General features: G+C 41.3%; 1 protein-coding gene across 1 annotated transcript in view; it reads right to left on the reverse strand.

Annotated features, from left to right (window-relative positions):
• nsmfb (NMDA receptor synaptonuclear signaling and neuronal migration factor b) overlaps window positions 1–27,170 on the reverse strand; it is a 78,040-nt gene that overhangs the window by 39,279 nt on the left and 11,591 nt on the right. The window contains exons 2-7 of the mRNA XM_022218323.2: window positions 17,077–17,138; window positions 14,534–15,298; window positions 13,824–13,896; window positions 10,594–10,599; window positions 7,259–7,327; window positions 367–419 (exon numbers count right to left, since the gene is read on the reverse strand). Of these exons, the coding sequence (XP_022074015.2) occupies window positions 367–419; window positions 7,259–7,327; window positions 10,594–10,599; window positions 13,824–13,896; window positions 14,534–15,298; window positions 17,077–17,138 (1,028 nt within the window). The remainder of the gene's footprint in view (window positions 1–366; window positions 420–7,258; window positions 7,328–10,593; window positions 10,600–13,823; window positions 13,897–14,533; window positions 15,299–17,076; window positions 17,139–27,170) is intronic.

The raw sequence follows: 27,170 nt of genomic DNA on the forward strand, positions 1-27,170 counted from the left end.
GCACCAAGCCTGACCTGTCCACAATGAACGCAGCTTTATTTGTCAAAGTCTAGTATGGTGTCTAAATCAGCTTTCTCACTCAGTCACTTGGTTATGTAGATGTGATAATCTGTCCTTTAACTTAAATGAGACAAACTATTCATTTTGAATAGAGAGGGACTGTCAGCCAAACTTGATTTATAAACAGCAGAATTACCTCACATATTCCTATAAACATGCACGGTACTGTTGCTCCATGCAAAAAGCATGACTCAGGTCTGGTGAGCATCACTGGTAATGTTATGGTATACGCTGTAGAGCATGAATGCACAGAGACATACTGACATTAATGAACACACATGCAGACAGGGTCACTGAAAGACTTACTCTGGGCCTTCATCCTGCGGCTGCCAACCATCCTAAGGTGTTTGCGGAAATTTCTACCATTTTAGGGAAGAAGAGAATGAGAAGACACACATCAGAAATATGGATCAGAACCAGAAAGTGAGAATGTTTTAAGCTTAGAGACACAGATGAATACAAGACAAACAGAGAACCCGTCTAAATCTGAATCAGAGCTGTCAGGGAGTGCTTTGCTTTAATATAGGACCAGGTGTTGCAAGTTTTGTCCACTAGACAATTCATCCAATACTTGACAAATGACTGGTACCTAAATCACCTCTGAGACTCCAGTAAATAGTTGTGCAAGAGCTAATACATTAGCATATATTATATTATGAAGTAAGTCACTACATGCCCCAGTTTATGCCTCTTATTTATTAATATTAAACAACCACTTATCAGCATATCTACTTGCGGAGCAGAACAAAGATTGGAGCTGAACTCACATAGGCTGCGGTCAAAAACCAAAGTTTACATATGTATTTCATAGCAATCTTGAGTTTCCAGTGACTCCTACACCTCTTAATTTTCTATGATGAAATCATCAAAACATGCTGATATTTGCCACGAAAACAATCATGCATTTTAATTCTTTCATAGATTCATTGCTGGTCTTCTGGAAATATGACAAAATCTTCTCAGTCCAAAATATACAAGCAGAAATGCTAATATTTGGTGACTGGCCATTTCCACCTCAACTAGGCCCGTCTGGTAGCTGTCCACAAGCTTCTGGTGTATCTTTGACCCTCCTCTTGACAGAATTGGTGCAGTTCAACTACATTTGCTGCCTGTTTGACACAAACTTGTTTTTTCAACACAGTCCACAGGTTCTCAGTTGGGTTTAAAAGCTTCATTTCTTTACCAATGTTGATGACTTGGTAACCAGCAGTAAGGTAGTAAACGAGCTAGTTAAAGAGCTACTGTGACCATAACTGCAGTGTTTGCTCCATAGAGGACTCAGGAGGGGTTAAGGACAGGCAGCTGCTGATCATTTTTAGATGCTATTTAGACTAACACTGCTACATAATTACGCACCAGATACTGAGAATTATCTCTAATGTCTCAGCATCTGGATCCCATCTGGCCAGGCCACAGGCATTACAGCATTGCTCTTTTTGATTGGGTATACTTGGCAATTGACATATCTCTCCACAACATTCAAACAAAACTCAATACTAAATTGTGCACATGTACCTTCATTCACAATATAGAATATAGTTAATCTGCACGTTTTCCACCTCCACAAGCACGATGCAGCAATTATAAAAGAGTGTTGCTCATTGGACACTTAAAATGTCCAAGTCCAGTGTTATATTTTACACTCAGTAAGTGTACAACGGTCACATGGCCTTAAAACTTTAACTGAGGAGCTCTATTTGTTGAATAATGAATGATAGTTATTATTTCCGATGGTGACACCAAAGCAGCCGGTGCAGTGCTCTTTAGGCTGCTTGAACTTACTTTGACATGTGTTATTAAACTTTAATAAACTTCAATAAGATGAAGTCAAGGATGACCAAATTAAACTGCATGAAGACACAATGAAACACATGGTCCTTCACTGGAAGTCTTAGACTGAAGTATTGTCTTCTAGTTTACGTTCCTTCCTCATCATCCTTCCTCTCTTTCTGTGATCAGTTGGATATCTGCCTGGCATTAATTCCATCTGGTCTTATATCCCTTATTGCCTGGTAAAAAACACCAGGATTGTATTATATTTTTCTCATTTATAGGCATTATATGATTCAGGATTTGTACCATTGGGGGAAGGAGTAGGGCAGAGAGAGAATAAGAAAAGAGACGTTGAGTAAAAGAAAAAACAGAATAAAGGCAGCTGTAAGTGGTAACTAGTGGAACAAAACCAAAGCTCTTTGGAATTCATTAAGGCTTGTCTGACAGCCTCTCACTCTAACTCGCTTTAATTTTTGTCACTTGTCATCAGATTTGTTACTTTTTAAATAAAGACGTGAAGTCAAGAGCCCAGAGAACGTCGGCACTGCCTCAGCTGAAAGAGGTGCAGAGCTACTGGGAGAACTAATCAGCTGTGAAACCATTGCATGATGGCTTTGAAGGTTTCTAAATCAGACAAACAAACCCAGTGGGGTAAGTGGCATTTCAGGCACCTGATACTAACCGTGTTTTATTATCTGACAAAAATATGTATTAACTGTTGCCATATTTTACTCAGTTGATTTTTGTTCATTTTTGTCAACAGAAATTTGACATTTAAGTCTCAACATTGTGTGTTTTTTAAAACCTTTAAATATTTTTATGCTATACCAGCTCTCTCTACTCAAACACTGTAAAATTACTCAACGCCACTAAATGGCAATTAAAATTGTAATTCAGCCAAACCTGAAAAGTTGAGTCATTAGCTGAGTCAGTAGTGGCTTCTTGGTTGTGCTGAGGAGTGCAGAATGGTTTGTTCTTTACAGAATCAGGTGCAAATAGTTCACTTTTTTTTTGAATGAGCGATGTAGAACAAAATATTTTTGAAATATCATGGTCTAGATTTGGATAATTGACCAATGGGTGGTACATCACAGATGAGCAGTCAAAGGACTTTTGGGGAGTTAAGAATCTGTTTTTGTCTTTTTACAGTTTTTGACTCTAATAAATCGTGTAATTTTGGCTAACTCTCATTAAGCTGATTGATTGATTGATTGATTGATTGATTGATTGATTGATTGATTGATTGATTGATTGATTGATTGATTGATTGATTGATTGATTGAACTTTAAATTGCAGCATGACTGTCAAACTCACCAGCAAGTTTTCAGGTTCAGGGGATGAACTGACTTGAGTTACAACCATTCCACCAACTGTCCTGTGAATAGTTACATTATTCGCTATCAGGCTGCAGTTCCTTTGACTGTTGTGGTTTTAGATGGCTGAGTCTAGCTGTCCCAACAGATTTGTACTCATCATAGGAGCTTCAGTAAAAATCATCTGGACTTTCTGAAGACTTTCACCTTCATCCAAGAGGCATCTTCAGTTCTAACTGACTAACGGGGAGTTAAAGAATTTATAGTCGCTCCAGTTCACATTACGAATGAGATCACCATGATTGCTGTTGCTGTTGGACCTCCTGATTTCACAACAGTCACACTCTCTGACTCCCCGTTAGTCGGTTAGAACAGAAGAAGCCTCTTGGATGAAGGTGAAACGCCTTCAAAAACCTACCAGAGAAGTACAGATGATTTTTACTGAAGCTCCAATGATTATCCTGACCTGAATTACTGAGAATCTTCCCAGACGTTTGTGATCTTGGTTGGCTTTCAATAATGAGATGTTATCTGTGGTTACCAGGGGTGAAGCCATAGAATCTGCTTTGCTCAGACTGTCCTGGCTACAGTCAAATCAAGTCAATCTAAAGAATAAAAACAGGAACAACAAATGAATCAGCATGGTTATCAGCTGAAATGTTTTGCTGTTTTCGTGCTGAAGGTGATCATCAGACTGGATGTTTTATTTAGTTGAAGCATCTGGAGCTGTGAAGAAGTTCATGACAACTATTAGTCCACTACCCCACCACTCATTACTTTTAATGAGTCCCACCACCTCTGTAGCCTGTTATTCTAGCTTTTATCCTAAAGACGCTGTCGTTTCACGCCATAACACTGAAGGTCATCCCCATCAAACAAAAGGTCTTCGTCTCATTTTTTAAAAAGCTTACATCAACACAACATCCCAGTGTAACCCTAACTAAACAGTGTCAAAGCAAAAATGTATCCTTTAAATCTCAAGATATCTTTTATCCAGGGTGAAGCTACAATCTAAAAAACATGGCTGACATGTCAGTGTTGATTGCAGGCATCGTGAAGGCAAAGCCTAAAATAGACGGATGACTCAGAGGAGAGGAGGATCCATCAGTCAGGCGCTGTTGTATTTTCATACTGAGTGACAGCAGCTTTTAAAATCTCTACCACCCGCACACCAAGACTTTGAGGGCAAATTTCTGTCACGGTGTGTTCATGACTACGTGTGGGTCTGACTAGCTCTAACCCTCATTACGCAGCGCTGACCTTTCCACACATGGTGCCAAAAAACAAACTAAAAAACCTTGCTTATTCAAACATGCATAACTCCATTTGTGAAACAAAACTAACTGTGAGATGTACTTTTCTATTAAAAGCTTTGGATTCTCAGAGCCTTGTGCACACATGCACACAAAGAAAAATAACTCAACACACACAAACACGCACAGGGTCAAACAGCGTATGGCGTGTCTCAGCCTTGGTGGATGGGAGGTCTAGTGCCAAATATTGATCGATTTGTTCGCTTTGAGTGCCATCCGCAGAGCACAGAGCTGCTGCACTGTATTGATAGACCCCGCTTTTACACTTCAGTGTTCAGTGAAAAACACTGATTGAACCTGCCACCCACAGCCTCAAGGATTCACGACACACACACATGTACCACAATTTACTGCGATGAGATTTGCGAGTACCCTAAAACAGCAGTCAAGGACAGAGAGTGCAAAAAGAATTTATTTCCTATGTGAAAAAAAATGTTCAGAGTAAATGTGTAGTAAGAGATATGGTGGACAGATAGCTGTACTTTAGAATTCGGTCTCCAGGATAACCTATTCCCACTTCCTTTATATAAAACTTAAATCAAGATCACATTCATATTAATAATAATCTTGTCTTTCGTGGATTCATGTAAAACTAGGTAGTAGCTATTTACAGGTAACTGCTTAGTTAAGTGAGATATAATTATATTGTTTATAATTTGTGTCTGCATGACATCAAAAGCCTCAAAAAATCATTTAATTTAATAAAGTCTGACATATGTTACAGAAGAGCGAGAATTTTGAGAAAAATATCATAAGGAAATGCGAATCTTGTATGCCATCAATTTAATCCCAGTGTTTGCTTCTGTTGCACTTTCTCACAGGGCTTTTTTTGTATATCCTAATTTTCCCACTTCACAAAAGTATTTCCACTCACATTTTTTATGCAAAAATTAAAAATGCACATAAAAAAGGAAGCCAGGCAGAGCCTGGCTGCATTTAGCAGGACACAAGCTCGTAGGAGAACATGATGTGTAAAAATTAAGGAAGTGAGGGAGGGTGGGAGGGATCTCTAAAAAAATGACAATATGCTATTTTTTCCATTGAATTCTATTGTGCTGTATTTTTGTCATCATGGCTGTTGATTAAAATTAGAATGATTGTATGATTCATTCGTGATGGTGATTCATCTCAATTCACTTGCCATCGATGCCATCAAAGTGTTTCACTGCACGGCAGCAGCAAACTTTCCCACTAACTCTTTCTTATTTCAAAAGGGTAATTGGAACGCACCAGTTTGATCCATCCATCCATCCATTCTCTGTACACCGCTTTATCCTCATTAGGGTCATGGGGGGTGCTGGAGTCTATCCCAGCTGACTCGGTGAAGGCAGGGGACACCCTGGACAGGTCACCAGTCTGTCACAGGGCTACATATACAGACACACAATCACACTCACATTCACACCTACGGACAATTTAGAGTAACCAATTAACCTCAGCATATTTTTTGGACTGTGGGAGGAAGCCGGAGTACCCGGAGAAAACCCATGCATGCACAGGAAGAACATGCAAACTCCATGCAGAAAGATCCCAGGAAAGCCGGGACACGAACCAGGGATCTTCTTGCTGCAAGGTGAAAGGGCTAACCACTACCCTACTGTGCAGCCTGCACCAAAAGATGCACAGTCTAAGCACAAATGTAGTTTTCTTATTTTTATTATTCATATTCTGTCAAAAAGGTTTGAACATTTGTTAAAAAGTTGAAAAAGTTGGTGTCAGTGGAGCCCTGTCTCACCAAACAGATGTCTCCATGCTGCTGAACTGCATTCTGGATGACATTTCAAAGCAAGCTTATTTTCTGAAATGTTAAATAAATTAATAATCAACATATCTTTAACATTTATTATATTCCTTTCTGAGTGTATTTAAACCCAAACTATCCATCCATTATCTGCACGCCACTTAATCCTCATTGTGGTTGCAGGGGACATGGAGACAAACAATCACACTCATGGACAGTTTAGAATCACCAGTTAACCTCAACATATTTCTGGACTGTGGGAGGAAGCTGGAGAACCTGGAGAAAAGCCACACATGTACAGGAGAACATGGAGACTCCATGCAGAAAGATCCCAAAAAAGGATCTTCCAGCTTCAAGGCGACAGCGCTACCCACCGAACAACTGTGCAGCCCAACCAAGACCATGATTTTTCTAACGTCGTGGTTTTGGTGACTACATCTAACCAAACAGTGAGTGTAAATGAAACTTTAGCCTGACATTTAACTTCCCACACAGAACTCAAGCTCCAGTCTCCTGGGTGACGATCCTGTTGCCATCTTCGCCTCCAATCTACTTAGGTCAACTTTCTGGCTTCTATGGTTAAATAAATAATGATGTGCATGTAAGCACGCAAGTTCAGTCACTAGAAGGAAATTCTGGTCAACTGGAAATACAAAAATAGGAAAATGTAACCTTTCTGTCAGTATTACACGAAACAAAGTGGGTTTCCATATTTCCCTCATATTTTCTACATTCTGAGATTTTACCAGCCATCTCTGCCAGCTGTTTGTTGGCATCTGACTGGAGAATCTTCATGTGTTACACTAGATGAGTCAACTTATACAAGGCAGTTTCAAATGAGGACTTGGGTCTCTCTGTAGTTGAATTAAAGAAAGGTTCAAGCTGGTATTTGAAAATGTAGTGAGTGTAAACAGAACCTAGGCCAAGATGACAAAAGAGACTTTAGGATGAGATAAGACACTGATGATGTGTCTTGTCCAGAAGGGTACTGCTTTGATGAGCAGTAGAGGAACTGTAACACCACACAGGACAGGACAGGACAGCCAGGACACGGTACCTCTCCATCATGGTGGCTGCCTCCTGCTCTCTTTTCCGTCTCTTTCTTTCAGCAATGCCTCGGAAAGCCCTGCCAGGATGTCAAAGTGTTAAGTGTTTTGTTTTGAAATCACGTTTTAGCTGCGCCTGACCTATTTCTTGTCTGAACCCAATCTGACCCAAGGGGTAGATAATCTTTACAGAACTTATCTGATATTGTTCAGAAATGGTTATAGTTTTCAAGCTTTACACCTGACAGAAATGCAACAATAGATGTAAGAAACTGACTAGACTAGAACCCTTTGGGTCTATTTGGGTTCGGGCATAAGATGTAGTCAGGGTGGGATGGGGCAACAGCAAAGGTGTTCAGGGTGAGGGTTTAGATCCATATGGGTTAGGGGGTGTTTGGTTAGCTTTGATTAGGGTTAGCAGCACAGAGACGTTTGATCCACCAGAGGCAGAAAACATTGTGGATATTCTCACACACACACTGGGAAGTTAGGGGTCTACAAGGAGAGACACTGAGGGAAAAACCAAAAAACTGCACATCCCACCCACCCGGTTTAACTCTACAGACAAAGTCACCAGCATTAACCACAGAATTCCTGCTGGTCTTTCATATAATTTCATTTAGATAGGAGTTTTAAACCACAATTCGTGGCGTGTGCCTGTCTTTCTGTCCACTGTTTCCCATTCTACCAAGTGTGTTGGTTGGTGAACGTGGTGAGCCTTACCCAGAGGGGACAGTAATGGCTCTGACAGGATGTCAGACACAATGAGAATCATCTGTGACACCGTATGTCAGAAATGAAATCGTGTCCTGCAGTCTGGTTGCAACTGATGGACAGACAGACAGCTGATGAGCTCCGGGATGAGGAAACAATGAGCTAAATTCAGTGGAGGCTGCACACTGCTTATTATCCTTCATAGCTCACCCTGTGGATTGCTATTACATCATTTTTCCCCTTGATTGAGCCACGTTCTGGTCCCTGTTCCTGGAAAAATAAACATGTTGGAAGTGACTCTTCCTTCAGCCTGTCACTCCTTTCACCATCTGCCGTCAGCGAAAACTCTGAAAGCTGACAGCCCTCTTCCTCTTTTGTGCCATAAAGCAATCCAGCACATTTCCCGCCAAATTCAACCAAGTTGTTGGAGGGAAAATGAGTGAAAACATCCCAGTATCAGCTGGAAAAACTTTTGGAAATAGACTCTCTAACTGGCAATTAGCTTAGCAACAGGAACAAGTTGTATCTTCTGTTCTAGTAGTTTAAAGCTATCGCTAAACATATGATATGCAATCTGACTTTTTTAACTAATTTTCTAATTGTAACTTAAAATTACGATCACAGTATTTTCTGCAAATATATAGCGGAGCCTATTTGGTGATCTCCATGATATATTTAGTGTTATGTCACAATGTCAAGGATCTGATATTTAACTAATGCAACCTTTTGTCCCTGGAGTTGCATGAGCTAATGCTAATAACTGACAAAGGCTAACCCTGGAGAAGGATTGAGCAGTTTCAGAGTAGCGGCTAAGCTATGCAACTACAGTTTTTGCATTTACTATATGAACTGCAAAATTTCATCAAGTTTGTCCAACAATACAATTTTGTAGAGAAGGAATCAACAGCATGTGAGCTAGCTTTATGGGGTAAGATGCTAATGTGCATGCTCTTTGCACCCAGGAACAGTTTTTGGCATATGAGCCACTGAGCAACCATCTTTGAAAGGCAGCACCCAGTTTTCCTTAACAGATTCACGTGTTGCTAGCCAGAACTATCATGCTAATGGCTAAACAAAGCGTAGCCCACTAATGAGTTGAAGTCTTTCTGTACAGTGAAGCCCTACTGTCCACAATCTGCTCATGCAAAATCATAAATGATACAAAATGGTGTTTTTTTCTGTCTTAAGGAAACCATCTTTAAGTAACACCAGTACCAACATGCAGAGAACCACGGATTTCAGACAATGAATGTTAATAAGCTACAGGTTTTCTCAACTGATGTTCACAACTACCAGCTTAAAGTTTCACCTACTCCAGCTTAAGACAGTAACCATGTGAAGCCCCTTTTAGACATGCACCCCTTTAAATTCATCTGACATCTGAACATGTCTGAATGTGCACCGTGGCTACGTCACTGTAAAGGTTGTGACAGCAGATTGACTCTGTCAGACCCAGTTACACCATAATTAACATTTAACTAGTCCCACATAACGGACAGGCATGTACTAGATCCCAGCATGCCTGTTTGAAGGGATGTGGGTAATATTGGTCAGACAACACCAGGGATTTAAAGGTAAAAACAACTTTCTCACTCATTTTGCTCTACACTGTCCAATATTTTACAAACTGAAATGTCCATAAAAATGCAATTTTACTGTCCTGAAGACAGAGACTAACAGGCCAGACTGAGACTCATCAACAATTTATGGAATCCAGGTTTCGACAAAACGGAAAAACCTGGATTCCAGGACCTGAAGTTTAGTTTGTTGCTTCCAGCTGTTTGTAGGAGTCTTTCCTCTGAGTTTATCCATGAACTAATCATTTGATCATCATCACACTTGGACAGAATATTCTGTATTTAGGAAATTATAGCTAAACTAGGCTATTAATTTCTAGTTTGATCAGCAGCTGTTAGTTTAGATTTAGCATTTTGTTTATAAGTGCATTATTATGTGTTACACATCACCTGATGTACTGTCTAAACTCATGAGTACAGCAAATATCGCATGGATCCTGTGGATTTCTGTCACTGCGGCCGGTGTGTCTGAATGAAGACGTAAGGAGCATTAATGTGAAAGTCATGTATGTCTGTGTTTGTGCGATTAAGCTCAACTGTTCTGTAATACCAAAAGCAGCTCTGTTTCTAAATATATGAATACACAGCTTTGCTTGAAGGGATGCATTGCATGGATTAATATGTTTTTCATGCTGGTCGTGTAAGCTTTTGATTCTAGGCTTCAGGCAGATGTTATGGAGGAAACAAGTCCTCACTGTTGCATTATGATGTGGAATATCTCGAAGGGGATTTAAAGTAAGGAACTGTCACTATTTAGACAAAACTCCAATACCTGGCATGAACTACTGTGGTACAGCTCATGAATACTTCAGAATCGCTGTTTCTCACTACTGTACAGTACCTTCCCTGCACTCCAGCTGACTATTGATCAAATCTATAACTTCAAACAACCAGTGCAGCAGACACTGAGGTTGTGGGGGTTAAGGACACAGCAGACTGAATAGCACAAAACCACACAAGGAAAAGGGTTCAAGACATGTTATCTAACTGACACAGTGAGAAAAAAGGAAGAGCAACGAGGAAGAACAGTGGGGGCGTTTGAAAGAGCTACTCACGATATTCTACAGTCGTGGTTTGGAAAGCCGCCACACAGAGGAAGAAGAGAAGACAAAAATGAAAGAGAAGTTAGCAGCAGGGCCACCCAAATACACAACAAACACACACACACACACACACACACACACACACACACACACACACACACACACACACACACACACACACACACACACACACACACACACACACACACACACACACACACACACACCAGAGGCTTCTTTATGTTACAGTAAGAGGATACTTTAAGCATAAAGAAAACAAAGGAAGAAAGACACAAAAAACTCACCTTGGATGTAATAGTTCAATTCAATTCAATTCAATTTTATTTATATAGCGTCAATTACAGTCAAATCGTCTCAAGACGCTTTACAGAACCCATATGCCTGACCCCCAGAGCAAGCCCAAAGGCGACAGTGGCAAGGAAAAACACCCTTTTAACAGGGAAGAAACCTCGAGCAGAACCCGGCTCTATATAGGGGGGACCCATCTGCCTGTTGGCAGATTAGTTTATAGTTCTAACTATAAACTGAAATTATCAGAGGACAGATGTCTGCACAATAACGACATGCACCCTGAAAGAAGTGAGCGGCAGCAGAGGAGACATGATGATGAATCTAATCAAAATGTCTCATTAGAATTAGTCCACATTAAGGACTGTCTATAGACAAATAGTTTGATCAATTCCACAGCTACTGTGAAATCAAACTGCAACTTGCTCATCATGATAGAGGTGACAGACACTGACTGGCCGGTCATTTGAATCAAAGACGAGTCAGACACATACATCAGTCTGACCCTAATAGGGACACAAGCAGATTGAAAGAGATGGAAATGGAGAGAGGAGACGCTGACATATGAACAGAGAAGAGGGAGCGTGGGAGAGAAGAGGAAAGATCGTGGTGGGTGAGCTTTGTCTGTTTGAGAGTCATAATTATAAGGTCAGGGTGATAGGTGATAATTAGTCAGTCAAGAGGACTGGAAGGAACTTTGGTGTGTGTGTGTGTGTGTGTGTACATGAACTGTACAAGCCAACACACATTCTCTACTTTCTAGATGCATTCAGTTGGATTCTTGATGGTTTAGTCTGAAAAAGATGCAATTCACATCATTAAAAACAGCTGCATTCTACTTTGCTGAGTGAGTTCCAGGTTCTTGAACAGTGTGACGCACTGTCACGACTTAATGGGATGAAACTGAGGTTCTGTTATGAAGCAGGTGCAATATGTGTTTAACTTGTACATCAAACAATGGACGATGCATCACAACTTTCCTCCATCTATACACTAAAGTAAAGCCAAAGTATCTCAGAAGCAGGCGCTGCCATCTGGAGCTCGTGACATCATAATATTCATGTCTTGCCCCTTTCTCAGTGAAACTTCTGCAAGACTAAAGGTTCATGTCCACAGGAGCCACATCTGAAAATCACCTGCTTGGTGGGTGGATCATGAGGAGGTCACATGACAGCGTTTGAGCTTCAGTCCGGTAGGTGCATCAGACCAGCATGACGGCTCGGTCGCAAACTTTCTCTTTTATTACGAAAACAGTTCAGCAAAAAGTATTTCTGAACCCATTTGAGGTGACAGCTAACCTGTGCAGTAGCTGAATCTGTCCTCATTTTAGTTCAACGATGGTTAGTTTGGACGTTTGACAAAAGTTTGGAGATGCGTTGGACCTCCATTCACCACATCGAATTTGCATAAAGTCTACTATCTATGCATCTTGGTTCACATTTTTACCTTATCCTTTTCTAGGTGTCAATGATTAGAAACTGTTTGTTGTTTTGTTTAGCTATATAACTACAGAACACAAACTTGGTCTGCTGAAAAGAGGACAAAGGTTCCCTGATGCCTCATATTATCTGTGTTTTAGTTGATGCAAAAGATCTCATTCTGTGGCATAAACAAAGACCTCAGATCAGGTGCATATTATGGCTGACATCCTGTTAACTGGTTGTCAATCATAACATACACTGTGCAATCATTAAATATTTAATCAAAATAGACATACCAGAAAAATGATCACTTGAAAAGCATCACCATGATAAGGTCATATGACAGAAGCAATATTTGGGAAATATGATCTGGTTCATGTACCCATCTGCTAACATGTTCTATACTGCAACCAGCCACCAGGGGGATCTGAGATATTTTGGCTTCGCTTCTCGGGCGATGTCATGTCATCTTTATATACAATCTGAAGTCTAACTGTATAAATGTACTGTTTGACTAGAAACGAAAAGATTTGTATGTCATGTTTGTTATCAAATCATCTCTTGTACGGTTGACTGTCCTCTGATCATTTGTGTTTGGTAGCGACATTCATGGTACTAACACTGGTGAAGAACATGCACTACTGTGACATGAGAAAGTTTGGTTTGATATCAGACATCAGTGATTCAGTATGGAAGTCCTTGGCTGCCAAAAAAAAAAAAAGATCAATTTCATTTTTTTCGGTTTCATTTGTGAACACATGATTCAGTAAAAAACAGTAGAATAGAATAGAATAGAATAGAACAGAATAGAATAGAATAGAATAGAATAGAATATATCAAAGAGTATTCATCAAATGCGCCAAAAAATGGCCTAGTGAAAAAAAAAGGCAATAAAGTACTGTACATAGCAAAGCAGTGAACGTGATTGGTCTGAAAACAACATAGGAAAGGAGATTTTCATTTTAATATTTAGTTTTTAATAACAGTAAGTCAAAATAAGAACCAAATCTAAGTCAAGGTTGCAATTAGATTTTAAAAGTAGATTAAATATTTTCTGCCATTTAGGACTGAAAATAAACAAACCTTTAATCCTGAATTAAATTTTTAGATGATTTTCATTTAGATTTTCAGTAATTTTGCATTTTCAAACGTGAAAATTTGATTCAAATGTGATATTTATTTTATTATTGTAGTGACATAATGTTTCGTGATATATTATTATATTCAAAGCATTGATTCAAATGGAAAACTTAACAACAATTTGGTACAAAAAACAAATAAAAAAATATTGGCAGCCATTGACTTCCATTTCTCAGAAGGGAACTAAAAACTCTGACCAACGACGTCCAACTTTAGTCAAAGGTGAGAAGTGGGAAATGTGTGAAAGCTCATTAAGACTTTGTAGTAGAACGCTACATTTGTAAGTGTTGGAAGGGAAAGGCTGGGCCACATCCTGCCAACATGGTGGTGATGCTGAGTGGGAGTGAAGGCGGATTTCCATGCCATACTCACGCCTGCATGGTGGTGGTGGCTGTCTGAAAGCTGAACATATTCTCTTTGGGGAACCAGCTATTAGGATTGTCCTCTACAAACACAGAAAACAAAAGAAGGCGTGATGTTAGAGAGCAGAACGTTGAACCACAGGTCGTACAAATAGTGGAGGAGGCTGGTGAATGCATGATGAGAGTGAAATACAACATCTGAGGCTGAATGGGGAACCAAGCATGTTGTTTCATTCGCTGAAAGTATTTATTGTTCATCCCTCTTCTTTTGCATATATGGTACACATGTTTTTGGTAAACGTGTACACTGCCGCTCAAAAGTTTGGGGTCATCCTGATAATTCCATGTTTTCCATGAAAACTCCCTCTTTTATCCATGCGCTAACATAACTGGACAACGGTTTTCTAACCATCAATGAGCCTTTCAGCACCATTAGCTAACACAATGTAGCATTAGAACACAGGAGTGATGGTTGCTGGAAATGTTCCTCTGTACCCCTATGGAGATATTCCATTAAAAATCAGCCGTTTACAGCTAAAATGGTCATTTACCACATTAACTATGTCTACACTGGATTTATCATTCATTTAATGGTATCATCACTTAAGAAAACTGCTTTTCTTTTGAAAAAAGGGAATTTCTAAGTGACCCCAAACTTTTTGGGTAGTGTTTACATTTCCCTTCCTGTCCCCACCCGTCTTTCCGTCCATCTGTGTTTACCCCTGTCATCAGTAGACGCTCTGTCCTCGCTGTACATCCTCTCCAGTTTCTTACGGTGCTTCCCTCCATCTCGTGGTGAGGTATCCAGGTCCAGGGACCGCTGGCTTTGACACGGAGCCCGAATGCAGGCCACACAGTCTGGGGTGTAGTCGTCCCGCGACCCCCCTCTCCTCATCCCCCAGTCCCGGATGTTGCTGGCACTCCCCGAGTTCTGCAGCGGCTGTGACGATGACTGTGGGCCTCCGTGGTGCTGCTGAGCATGGTGATGGTTGCTGCGGTGATGGCTACTGCGGTGGTGGCTACCGCGGGCAGCTGAGGGTTGGCTGGTGCAGGACTGGGTGTGGTTGGCAGCAGCAGGGGCCTGGGCCAGAGGCTGCTCCCTGGAGCCCTTCAGCACCTCCAGCTCCAGGCTCTCCTCACTGCCACGAGCCCCCAGAGTCATCCCTCCCTCCCTGGTGATTGTGTACACTCTGGCCGGCTTCACAGCAACGCTCCCCTCTGCGACCCTGGGACCTGGCGGCTCCTCTGTGGAGAGGCTGCGCTCAGCTGAGAGGCGGCGTTTGGAGGGACCCGGCGGTGCCTGAGCCTGGAGGGTGTTGACCTGAGGCTGAGACTGTGGGTGAGCGCTGGGATTGGACTGGCTGGGCTGGTTGGGTTTAGTTATGGGTAAACAACGGCTCTGCGGTGGCAGATTGTTGTTATGCAAGCGGCTAACGTCTGGAGAGTCACAGTCCTGGCCGGGGAAAGTGTCAGACAATAGATGATCTGACGATAAAAGAAAAGAGAAGGAGAGAATTCACAAGAAAGCTAAAGCAAGTGACACATTATTTTTGTTGTTGGTAATTTATAGAGCTTCTGTAAATAAATATCAGCGCTCGATTTAGACGGTCACCAGGTCGCTGCGAGCGCCGGGAATCATGGGAGGTTGATGACATCATACAAAGTGAAGTAAACATGATACGCGGTTCAGCTCGATCGAGTGCTTGATTTCGACGGTCGCCAGGTCGTCATTTGCGATGTTTTTAGTCGCAAATGGCGACCTGGCGACTGTCTAAATCGAGCGCTGAATATCAGATAAATGTCTTAAATGGAGATGAACACGGAGATTGTTTGTCTCTCTTTGGGATTTGTAGCTTTGGCAGCAGAGTGGGAAACATTTACAAGCCCACAAAGCTTTCAAGAGGACAAGAAGAAGAAGGAGAATGATGGCTAAGTGATGGAATGTTGAAAGATTTGAAAATGGAAGAGCTGGTCGGGGACATGAAGTGCTTTGGCAGAAACAAAGGCGCAGTCGTCCTGCAGGGTCGTGGAGGATGGATGCTCCTACTCAGAGTGAACAGCTGCAGTGCTGCAGGCCTGTAAATAAGTGTTAGCTCATGGGAATGGCTGAGTCTTTCTGTCTGCTGTGGATAAACAAGTACGGGACATGCCTCTTGCACACTGATCCTGATAAAAAAAAACTGAGCACAGAACAAATTTTTTCTTCTGTTTACTTCAACTACTTTTACTTTGTTTATAGAACTGTTTTGTGATATTTTATTTACTCTAGTTTCATTGCAGGCTTACTATTCTCAGTGAGATGTTTTTTTTCAGCATCACATAAGAGCACAGTGATTTTTATCTGTGCGTATTAGTGGTGAACTTCTGTAAATGGATAGCTCACTTCTACATCCTCACTAGTTGGGGACATGCTAATGCCACAACTTACACATATCATGCAAGATTTGATTCACAGTGAATTTTTATTAGACCTGGCTGGAAATGACAGAAAACAGAAACAGTAATACGTTGTGTTGAATATCATACACGTCATATCCAAAGGCTTTATTTGTTACCACATCAGTCAAATACTCCTTGTAATAATAATAACTTCTAAAAATAATATCAACTTTATTTATATAGCAGTCTTAAGAACAGCATTCACACAGTGCTTTGACAGTCAAAACATGCAACACAGACTATCAAGCAAGACATAAGGAGACGAGGCAGAGCAGTCAATTAAAATAAATAGTAAAAATGATAATAACTTAAATGAATGATCAGCTACATTAACACACATATCAGACAAAGGAACTAGGCAGTTTAAAACTAAAGAATAAGACTGAGGGCTAAAAGTCAGACATTAAAAATCAAAAAATTTGAGAATTAGATAATATAATTGCATGTTTTGACTGGGATTTTGCTTCACTCCTCTTGTGACTAAGTCATATTACCAGCAGGTTCTGGTCAGGTGAAAAATTAGAAAGCGTCAGACTTGTTTGCTTCTTTTGGATGTTTTAATGGAAGAAACTTCAAAACCAAGCAACAGGAATAACATTCAAAGGTGAGAAGTCATCTTACAATAAGTAACTGTACATCAAAACAACTAACTTTACTTTAAAAAGGATGAAGGAACTGCTGTCACTTCAACATAGAACCCCTGAGTGAACAATTAGAGTTAAGATAAAAGTTGTTTTTTGGTGTACTGTGGCATTAAGTTTGTCACAGAAGAAGCCGATATTAGCTGGTGTAGGACAGTGGTAGTATGCGTTTGTGTCACTTACCTGCTCCGTTGCGGTTCTCTGGATTGGTGTTGGACAGGTATTCTCCAAAAGCTCTGGCTGCTCTGTAGAGACACAAGAGATTAGACAGTTAAAGCTGAGGTCAGAAAAACTCAAACGGCAAAACGCAAACGACTGAATTTAAAAATATTCAGTTCTCCTGCAGCTCTTCCCTGTTTTAGCCCTCCCAACCAGATGAGTACACACTTCAAGTCCAAGAAAGAAGCCATTTTACCATTGGCTTACTTTTGTCTGTCTATCTGTCTGTCTGTCAGCAACATTACTGAAAAACAGACTAACGAATTTGGATGAAATTTTCATGGAAGGCCAGAAATGACACAAGGAGCAAGTGATCAGATTTTGGCAGTGATGCAGCTTTTAGTCTGGATCCATGGATTAGTTAAATATTTCTGTATCATTACCAGATAGCAGCATGGCGTCACTATAACCATGACAACCAGTGAACACTACATCAGCTGATTGTGATCCTACTACAGATCCACCTCTGAGGACTTATCAGGACTTATCCATCAGAAATGATCCAAGGAACAGCTGATTAAACTGTGGGGGTGTTTCTGAGACCCATCAATTCCCGCCACCCACTACATATTTAAGTCACGTGATCCGGTATCTGTACATAATGTACACATGCAGAACACACAAGTGCTCAGTGCAGGGTCATTTTGTTTGTGGGTACATCTATATTCAATGGACACATTCTATGGTGCTGTGATTTCTGACAATTTTTTTCAAGATTTCATCCGCCAGAAATCATATGACGGCTGAGCAGCCTTGGAGGAGGACTGACCTCTCTGAGTAATTTTCTTGTTTATTTTTGCAATTGATTTTGTTCCTATTTAAAATATCTCACCTGCTCTGTGAGAAAAGACCTGTGATTGGATAAAATCTCCCATCACAGGCTAAATTTTGTAAATCTCTCAACAAAGCCAAGATGTTTTGCAAAGCTCCAGCTGAATTACAAAAGTTAGTTTATATTTTTTGCCCAGAAATATCACAAATATACTGCTTATCCCAGCTTTAACCCTGGGCCCTGCTGCATGACTACTGCTGTCAAACACAGAGTAGTGACTCACAAAGAGTCAAGGTTTCACTGGATTCTCTTCACATAAATAGCTTGTCTGAGTTTTTCTCTCTCTGAGGCCTCTTCATTGCAAGGAGATTACACCACCACAGCAGTCAGCATTTAACAGCATCTCCTACCACAGTCACAGTCTGGGAAACAGCTTGGAGGCTACGGTTTGCCTGAACTGCACAGCTGATAGGCCCTATAGGGGAACGTATATCGCTTGTGCCAGCCGGGAGGCCAGTAAATAAATGCAGTCACGTTCACATGTGATGCATACTTGCAGGAACAGTGAGGAATTGGCATGGGGTGCAACGTGGCAGACTGTCCTTAGAATATAAAGCTTAACGTCCTCTCTTCCATGTGATTCTCCTCAGATAATTCTCCCAGCACTGCTGCTGACAGGCTGACATGATTCCACATTTCTGAAACAAAAACAACCTTTTTTGGATGAAACCATAAAAGATTTAATGGATTTTTATCTAAAGCACCTTACACAACCATGAGTGAATCATTGTAATATTGGATACAAAATGCCATGTCTGGTTCTCTGCGCTGCCTTCAGGACTTGATCTGTATCCTCTAAGTACAATATAAAGCTTCTGAAACAGCGAACAGCCTTGAATAACGATGATTAGCTCATGAACAGCAGTTCAGTATCTGTGATTCTGAAGCCACAACACCTCCATACCTCACTCCATTTACAAGAAACATGTAGTCCAGTGCATGATGGGGTCCATCAACACTATTGTAACCTTTGCACAGCATTTGGCATGCTGTCTGCCCATTGGACCTTCTGTAAACTTTGATAAATGATCAATCAGTGCAGTCATTTATAGCTGAAATTGAAATTACATTTTTAAAATGGAGAAAAGGACCCAAAGTAGACACCGAAGTGAAAAGAAATAAGTAGAACTGCTTTGACTTTTTCCAGCCTGGTCATTTTTCTTCTGCATAACTGGACCTATAGAACAGACATAGCAATAGACACCATCTTCTTTATATAAGGCAGGATGAAAATAGACTTTGCTTCAACTTTAATTCATCTTTGAATAAAAATATCCTTCTGCATGTAGCTGAGACAGACTCTTAATTGTTCAGTAAAACAGACACAAGACAAAGCAAAATGAGCAGTTGTGATGTGGTGTGAAACAGTTCAGACACACATTATTCCTGCTTTTAAAAAAAAAGTTACGTAGCAACTAAAGGTCCATGAGGGGATATATAGAGGCAGCAAGTGAACCTTTGAAGTTCATGTGTTGGAAAAAGGAAGAATGGGCAGAGACTGGGATAATGACTGGGTCAGAGCATCTCCAGCACAGCAGGTCTGAAAACCTTAATCCTGCCATGACAGACAGATGTTAGAGCACACAGAGGATCACAGCTTGTTGCATAAGGTGCTGTGTAACTGCAGACTGGCTCTGTCCATCAACAAAAGCACCTACACTGGGTATGTGAGCATCAGAAATGGACCACAGAGTGAAGGAAGAAGGTTTCTGTTTTCTTTTACAACATGTGGACAGCTGTATGTGTGTGTGTGTGTGTGTGTGTGCTGTTTACGTGGGGATGGCAGCAGGATGGGAAGAAGTGAGGCATGCAGAGGCAGTGTGATGCTGAGAAACCTTCAGTCCTGCATTCATGTGGATGCTATTGTACATGCACTACCAACCTAAGCATTATAATACCACGTACTCCCTTTATACCAGCATTCCCAGATGGCAGTTCCTTCTTTCAGCATCACAATGCTTCATACCACACTGCAAAAACTGTTCAGGAACGATGTTCAAAGCACTGACTCCAAATTCAACAGATCTCAGTCTGATCAAGCCTCTGTAGGGTGTACTGGATAACAAGTCCAATCCATGGGGGCTCCACCTGATGCCTGATACCACAGGACAGATCAGAGCTGATGGGAGCTGTTCTGGTGTCAGGCTGCTGGTTTTAATGTTCTGGCTAATCAGTTAACTCACAGTACACATGATTTTAAGGATATAGGCCACACACAAGCACACGTATAGGGAAACGGTACAGCCTGTAATCATTCTCCTCCCACTCACTCCAACTTGGCATTTCTGCCATATACACACAAATACACACTCAGACACCCACATCCTCAGATTGTGCACATGGAACAGCCTGGAAAAAAAAAGGCTAGGCACACACTTCTTCTACATGCACACGCGGCTAAAATCTCATGGGGACTGCAGTGAAATGGAATTGCTGTGTTGTTGCTGCAGCCTATATGCCTTCATGCAACGACACTCTAAGTAATTAAATATGAGGCGGCACGTGCACTGCTGTCGCTCCCCGTGAACACTCTCCTCCCAGCCTGGATGATAGGGAGGAGGAGGAGGAGATAGGGCACGAGGAAGAAAATGCAATCATCTCTGATCTATCTGCTTGACTCTGTGCACTCCTCCCAGTAAAAATGCCATGTGCTGCACTGAGAGAAGGGGGATGTCAAAATATGCTCCAGCTGCACAGAACAAATCACTGCAGTGAACAAACCAAAAACACACCAGAGCGCTGTGGGTCGACCTCACAGTTGTGATCGGCAGCTGGCTCAGGATCATTCATCTTGATAAGTCAGTAAAGTGATCACATTGTCAGAAGTTTTAATTATTATTATTAATTATTTTAAAGGTATAATTATGTAACACTACCAGATGAAATTATCTAAAAACAACTAGATCAGTGAAGGGATGATATCGCTTTTTCAGATATGATACAGATTATTATTATTTGAAGACGCCAGTAACTAATGTTTGGAATAGGGAAACAGTTCAACTCAAATTACAGTCCTGGTGTCACAATTTTTGACACAAACTCATAAAAATCTCTGTTGAAATGACTTATTTTAGTGCATATGTTTAATCAGAAGAGAACTTCCCAGCATTTATCCTTCAGCATTCTTCTCTTTTCAGTTTTCTTCCACATCGGATCACTCCCAATCTGTTTTTTACTGACGTTTTGACCGTTTGTGAGCTTTGACCAATCTGAGAACATGAAGTACATCATCGGCATCGGCGACGTAACCAATGAAGGGAACACCAGCCTCACCAACTGACTGGTCAAGAACCTGCCAGCTACTGTATGTTCCATCAGGATGACTTCTTCAAGCCATTACTGCTCTGAACACCATGATGAGTACGATCTACATGTGGATGGACAACCCGGTGTAGTTTGAGAAGTCTCATGGAGTTAATAACACCCTGGACACAGAGATCGTCCTGAAGTCCGACCACTAGAAGGAGACTCGCATCCTTATTGTGGAGGGCTTTACACCTCCAGACCTTTGATCAACGAGATGAATCAACATTTCTTTATTTCCATCCCATATGAAGAATGCAAGAAGAGGAGGTGCTCTAGGAAGTACACGGTGCCACGTCTGCTCCATGTATTTACAAGAACACAAGAATGTCCTGACAGACTGGCAGAAACAACTGTATCACACTTTATATAGGCTATTTATTGTTTTGTAAATCGGTTTAAACGATAACTTGGCCAATCAGTCCCTACACCAGTGCTTCATACTTGGTTTACTTGTTTTCATCCATTATCCCAAATGTTTCCAACAATGTTCAGAGCCAAGGAAATCTGAGATGTCTTTAATGGAACAGTCCATCTCAGTTTGCGTGCTTGTCACTTGCATCCATCATGTCCTCTTTAATTGCTGTAGATGTAGAAATGCAGTAAACAACAAGTGATACATCAGAATGCAGAAGGAAGAAGTCAGTGAACAAGCTAGCTAGCTTTGCAGTAGAAGTTAAAAACTGTGTTTTAAATATGAAATACTATGTGTCAGTCCTAAACCAAATCTCATTTTAACTGTTCCATTTTAGTGAACGTTCTTGTATTTTTTTTTTAGTAATTATCTGTTATTTGAATTCAAGACTTTTAAGTTCTGAGCTTGTTAGCATGTCTGTTGATTCGTTAGCTTGTTAGCATTTCTGCTAGCATTTCTGTTGGTTCGTTAGCATGTTAGCATTGCTTTTAGTTCGCTAGCTTGTTTGCATGTCTGTTGGTTCGTTAGCTTGTTAGCATTTCTGTTGGTTCGTTAGCATGTTAGCATGTCTTTTACTTTGCTAGCTTGTTAGCATGTCTGTTGGTTTGCTAGCTTGGATTTGACAATAACACTTAAAGCAGATTGTTGAGATCATGTATTTGTAGCATCGATTGTGGTCTCATAACTGCATGAAAACCATTTATCATTCTTTGGTAAAGCTGTTGATATTTTAGCTGCTATTCAGTTGAAACCACTCAAGATGATTTTAAGAGGAAAAAAATGTGCATAATTACAATTCCCTTATGAGTAAATATTCTGATCGCTCTGATTCCATTGCTGTGTAAATGTGTTTCTGTGCAGAAAAACAGCCTCTTACTGGGAGTTCACATCTAAAGCACGTCATGGAAGCATGACTGAAACACTGGAACCGTTCGCTCCACTCTGACCCAGACCATCGATGCTTCTTTAACTGTTTTCAGGCTGAACTGACTTCATTAACAAGAACAGAACTTTACAGCTGTTCTGCAATCTGAAGCTCTTTAGTTGTCATTAAAGGTTCATCGTGAGTGCATTGAAAGTCCCCTCGTAATACCTGACTTGATTAACAGAGATGGCTGAATATGTATAAAAACATTGTTTTTCCTTGTGGAATTGTAGTGATTCTGTATGCTGGTGTGAAAAGACATAACTTTAAAGACTCTGAGCATGTATGAGTAATGTGAAAGGAGTTATCAACCTATCACTTCATTCTCCTGAGCTCTAAGACCATCTTACAGCTCCTTGCTTTGCTTTTATGGCAACCAGATTTACCCCAATAGCTCCCAGTTCACACACCACTCTGAGAAAGAACAGACGTGTGCAGATGAATATGCCTGTGATTAGATGAGCTGGCAAATGTCCCCACATGGAAATCACTAATTCATTTAGCAAAATGGCCATTCCAATTGCCTAATCCCCGGGTTAACGTTTGGCCATACTTCAAATCAAACCAAATCAAAGCCTTTATTGCCATTGCATGACAGTGTGTACAATGAACTGGGAACGTTGCTCCATCTGTTGCATCGCACAACAACTGAAAGAATAAAACAGAAGCGAGAACATATCAACATAAATATAGTAACAAAATAAAATATAAGAAACTTAGTGGAAGTGTAGTGGGGAATATTTACAGTGGATACCCAGATATTGCACAGATTAAGTTATTTATTGCACAAATGAGGCTGTTTGTATAGTTTTATCTCAGTGAGAGATGAGTGATTGTGTTCAGAGCGCTGATGGGGGAAAAGCTTTTCTCTGAGTCTGTTTGTGTGCATTTTGTGAGACCTGAAAAGATTCAGTCAAATTCCTTGGAAAGTGGAAGGAACCTCTGGTGTTTGTGTGACTCCTTGTTTCCCCAAATCTATTAAATAAAAGACCGTGCAGTTGATGAGAAATAAGCCAGATTTATCCTTTTAATGTTAGAGTAAGAAATATGATCATTAAAATGTTATTCTTCAAATTTAAAAAAAAGAACTGGAATTTCTGTTTTCTCTGCTGTACCAGAAATGGACCGAAACGTGACTCCAATACAACAAGACATTTCGTGTACCATTAAAGCCCTCGTTGTGACCGACCGGGGACTCGGAGCTGGATTGTCAGCGTTATGAACTACACCTGTGCTTCTGTTAAAAACGAGGTCTCATCTCTCCGACTGTCTTCATTATTCGAACTAGTTTTATTAAAAGTTTTGCTCTTATAATCAACATAATCTTAAGCTGAATTTCAGTCTACGTTGTAACAGAATCTGAGACAATCAGCACAATGTATCCTCAGCCAGAGCTTCCCTTATTTTCCTGTCTGTGTGATGAAACTCGGTCCTCACAGAGATAGGAGCTCAGGCACACACATATTCACCTTCCTTCCGGCTCTCGTGGAGTTTGTTCATCGCCACAGCGAAGGCTCGACATGCTCCTCAGGCCAGAGTGGTTGTTTGACAAGCTTTGTCACAGTCACTTTTAAAAGCATTAATTTTTATATATAGTTTAGCCCAGAGGTCCCTGAAACACAAAACATATAACACTTTTGTGTCAGAGAGTTTTAATGCATGAATTATACATCACAGAAGGACTCGTCTGGCCGTGGCCCGACGCCGCGGCAGCTACACGAGCAGCTCCGCTCTCTGCTTTTGGAGGGGTTTTTTCCCCATTACTGCATGTTTTCAGCCATGTGACATGAGGGAGGGGAGGAGGAGGAAGAAGAAACACAGTGACAAGAGGGAGACGTGTTTGTAAGACCAAAATAGAAAGTAAGGAGGGAGTGGGAAGCGGGATGAAGAAGGGAGGCATAATAGGTAAGGAAAAAGCATTAAATAAGGAGTGGAGGTGGGGGACAGACAGCAGACAGATGATCCACAAATGAGATGATATTCTGCTCTCATATGCCAGGCCTCCTTCCTCCTCTCGATGTGTGAAGGAACCGGAGGACTGTATATATGAGGAATGGCAGAGCTTATGGACGCCTGGGGAAACATTTACATCAAATGGCACAGTGATGAAAGCCACCAAGAACAGCTTCAGGAGCACAGAAGCAAGATAGAAGTCTGCTGGTCTGAGTGGTTTTGCTTTTTCTGTGTGTGATGGAGTGTTCTGTACACACAGTACATACCGCTGGATGTACAATGGTGCACAAGAATAGGAGCAAGCAAACAGACTGGAGAAAGATGGAGAGAAGCTCTGAGAGCCTGCAGGGTGAAACTGGTCACTTCTGCTTTGGCTGGTTTCTGCACAGACCAACAAATTAAATGTTACACTTACTGAGTGCTACATACAGTGTAATTTAATAACATTTTCAATGCATCTGATTGTATTCATTCAAAAACTGATGTAAAATCAGTGACCAAATATACAAGTCCCTAAATGTTGAGTTCAGGCCAGTTTCAGAAGATCAGCTAGGTTTTATAGATATAGTGGTAGACAGGGTCTCTTCAGTTTCTAGGTGTGCTGCTGTGTCATTTTTGACTCCTTTGTGTAGTTTGGAGCACCAAACTGCTCAGTGCAGTTGGACGTCCCTGATGAACACTCCATGTTGAGGTCTTTAAGGTCCCTCTTCAGAACGTCCCTGTACCTGAGACGAGGTCTACCAACGGGCCTCGTACCCTCTTTCAGAACACTGTGACGGATCTGTCGAGGCAGGCAGGATTTAGGCACTCAGTGTACGTGCGCCAGACCTCCAGAGACGGTTGGATTTCAGTTGTGACAAGGGATGAGAACTGGTGATGTCAAATGAAGTCTCATTTGTCATTTTGTCTTTCCGTGTCACACTAAGGATTGCTCTCAGATTCCTTGTGTGAAAGGCGTTCAGTCGGTCTTCTTGGCGTCAGTATGTTGTCTGCTGCAGATCCATTCATCAGTACAGTCACAACACACGCGTCATAGACTCTCACTTTAGTTTTTATAGTTATCACACATGCTCGCAGTTCTGCCCAGTCTTGCTGAGAGTTCTCTATCTCGGCAGAGGTTAGAGGTCATGATCGAACCAAGATATCTGAAGGCATTCACATTCACAATATTAAACTCATAAACGTACTGACTTTAATATCCAGTTATTGTTTCTACCTGCCATTGATTGGGATTCTTTTGCAATCAGCAAAGGTCCGAAAGCAGAAAGTAGTAGCTGAGCTCCCAGCGTGGTAGTAATAATAAATGCTAACACAGAACTCCACAATTTAAAAATCTGTTGCAGCACAGTCCACTGAGCCCATTTCATTTAGTCTAGACATCAGCCATGTCTCTGGACCTCACAAACAGAATTAGAACACATTTTAGTGTCTGAAGCATCCATGTGGTGTAAAACTAGTCATCTCTGCTCGACCAATCCTGATGTTCAGAGTTGACTTAGAGTTGGCAGGCCGGTAGCCTGTGCATACAGTAGTCTGGTTCATGGTTCCAGTTTGTTTTTCCTCTTCTTTCACATAATATGATTAGGTGATATGTAGGCCCACTGTCTGTCAGTTCACCAGCTCATTTTTTCTCGGTGGTATGCGTGTCATAAATCGATCGCAGATGTTTTACAGGGCTGGGAAGGTGACTGGGAAACTGGGACTCGAGGTTCTTTCAGTTGAGAATTTGACTCTACTACTCTGTGAGAAGCTGGAATTTATTAGCCTAGCCGCGCAAGACAACCCAAGGCAACGAATTTAATTCTCTGCCAGGGTGGGTCTAGTTACCCTCCATAAGGCTCGAGGCTGGATGCTCCTAAAACTGGCCGGACCAATCACCATGAAGTGTAGAGTCAGAAGGCGGGTGTCACGAAGTGACGACAGAGGCGTGACGATTCTGACAGAAACAACCATCTATGGAAACAACCGGCGCACAATAAACGGTTATCTTTCGACTCGGCTTTGGCCACAGCCCTTAAAGATTTGAAGCTAAAATTCAACTTGAAAGATAAACAAAGGACGGCATTTAAGTGTTTCATTGAGAAGAAAGACGTATTTGGACTTATGCCGACGGGATATGGCAAATCCCTAATATACCAGTTGGCTCTGCTGGTTGGGAAGCTAATGGGACTTAGCCACAATCCGCCGGTGCTCTCGGAACTACGTCAGCCTATTCGTTGCGCTGATTGGTTGTATACCTACCCAATTGCTGCAGAGTGATTTGATAGACAACCTTTTAGCCCGCCTCCCTCCCTGTCGAGCTTCCCTAGACCTTTGTGCCGTCAGAAACATGGGTATAGCATGGCTAGGCTAGGAATTTATGTTAGTGTCCCAAAACTTAGCTCCTGCATTTTGTCTCCAAAGTGGACGAAGGACGGACACAACAGCAGCACTAAGTTCAGATAGAGGCCAGTTCATTTCCACAGGCCTTTAAGATGCAGGAATTCATTTTGCTGAACCACTTTCTGGTGTGATCAGGTCTTACGCAGCTCCTTCTGTTCTTTAGCCACTCAGCATTACTCAGATCCTCACATGCTGACCTCCTTCTGCTCTTCTTCTCCCCACCGACCCCATGACGCTCCTCCCACATC

Source organism: Acanthochromis polyacanthus, chromosome 7, assembly GCF_021347895.1.
Source record: "Acanthochromis polyacanthus isolate Apoly-LR-REF ecotype Palm Island chromosome 7, KAUST_Apoly_ChrSc, whole genome shotgun sequence".
Taxonomy (NCBI): domain Eukaryota; kingdom Metazoa; phylum Chordata; class Actinopteri; family Pomacentridae; genus Acanthochromis; species Acanthochromis polyacanthus.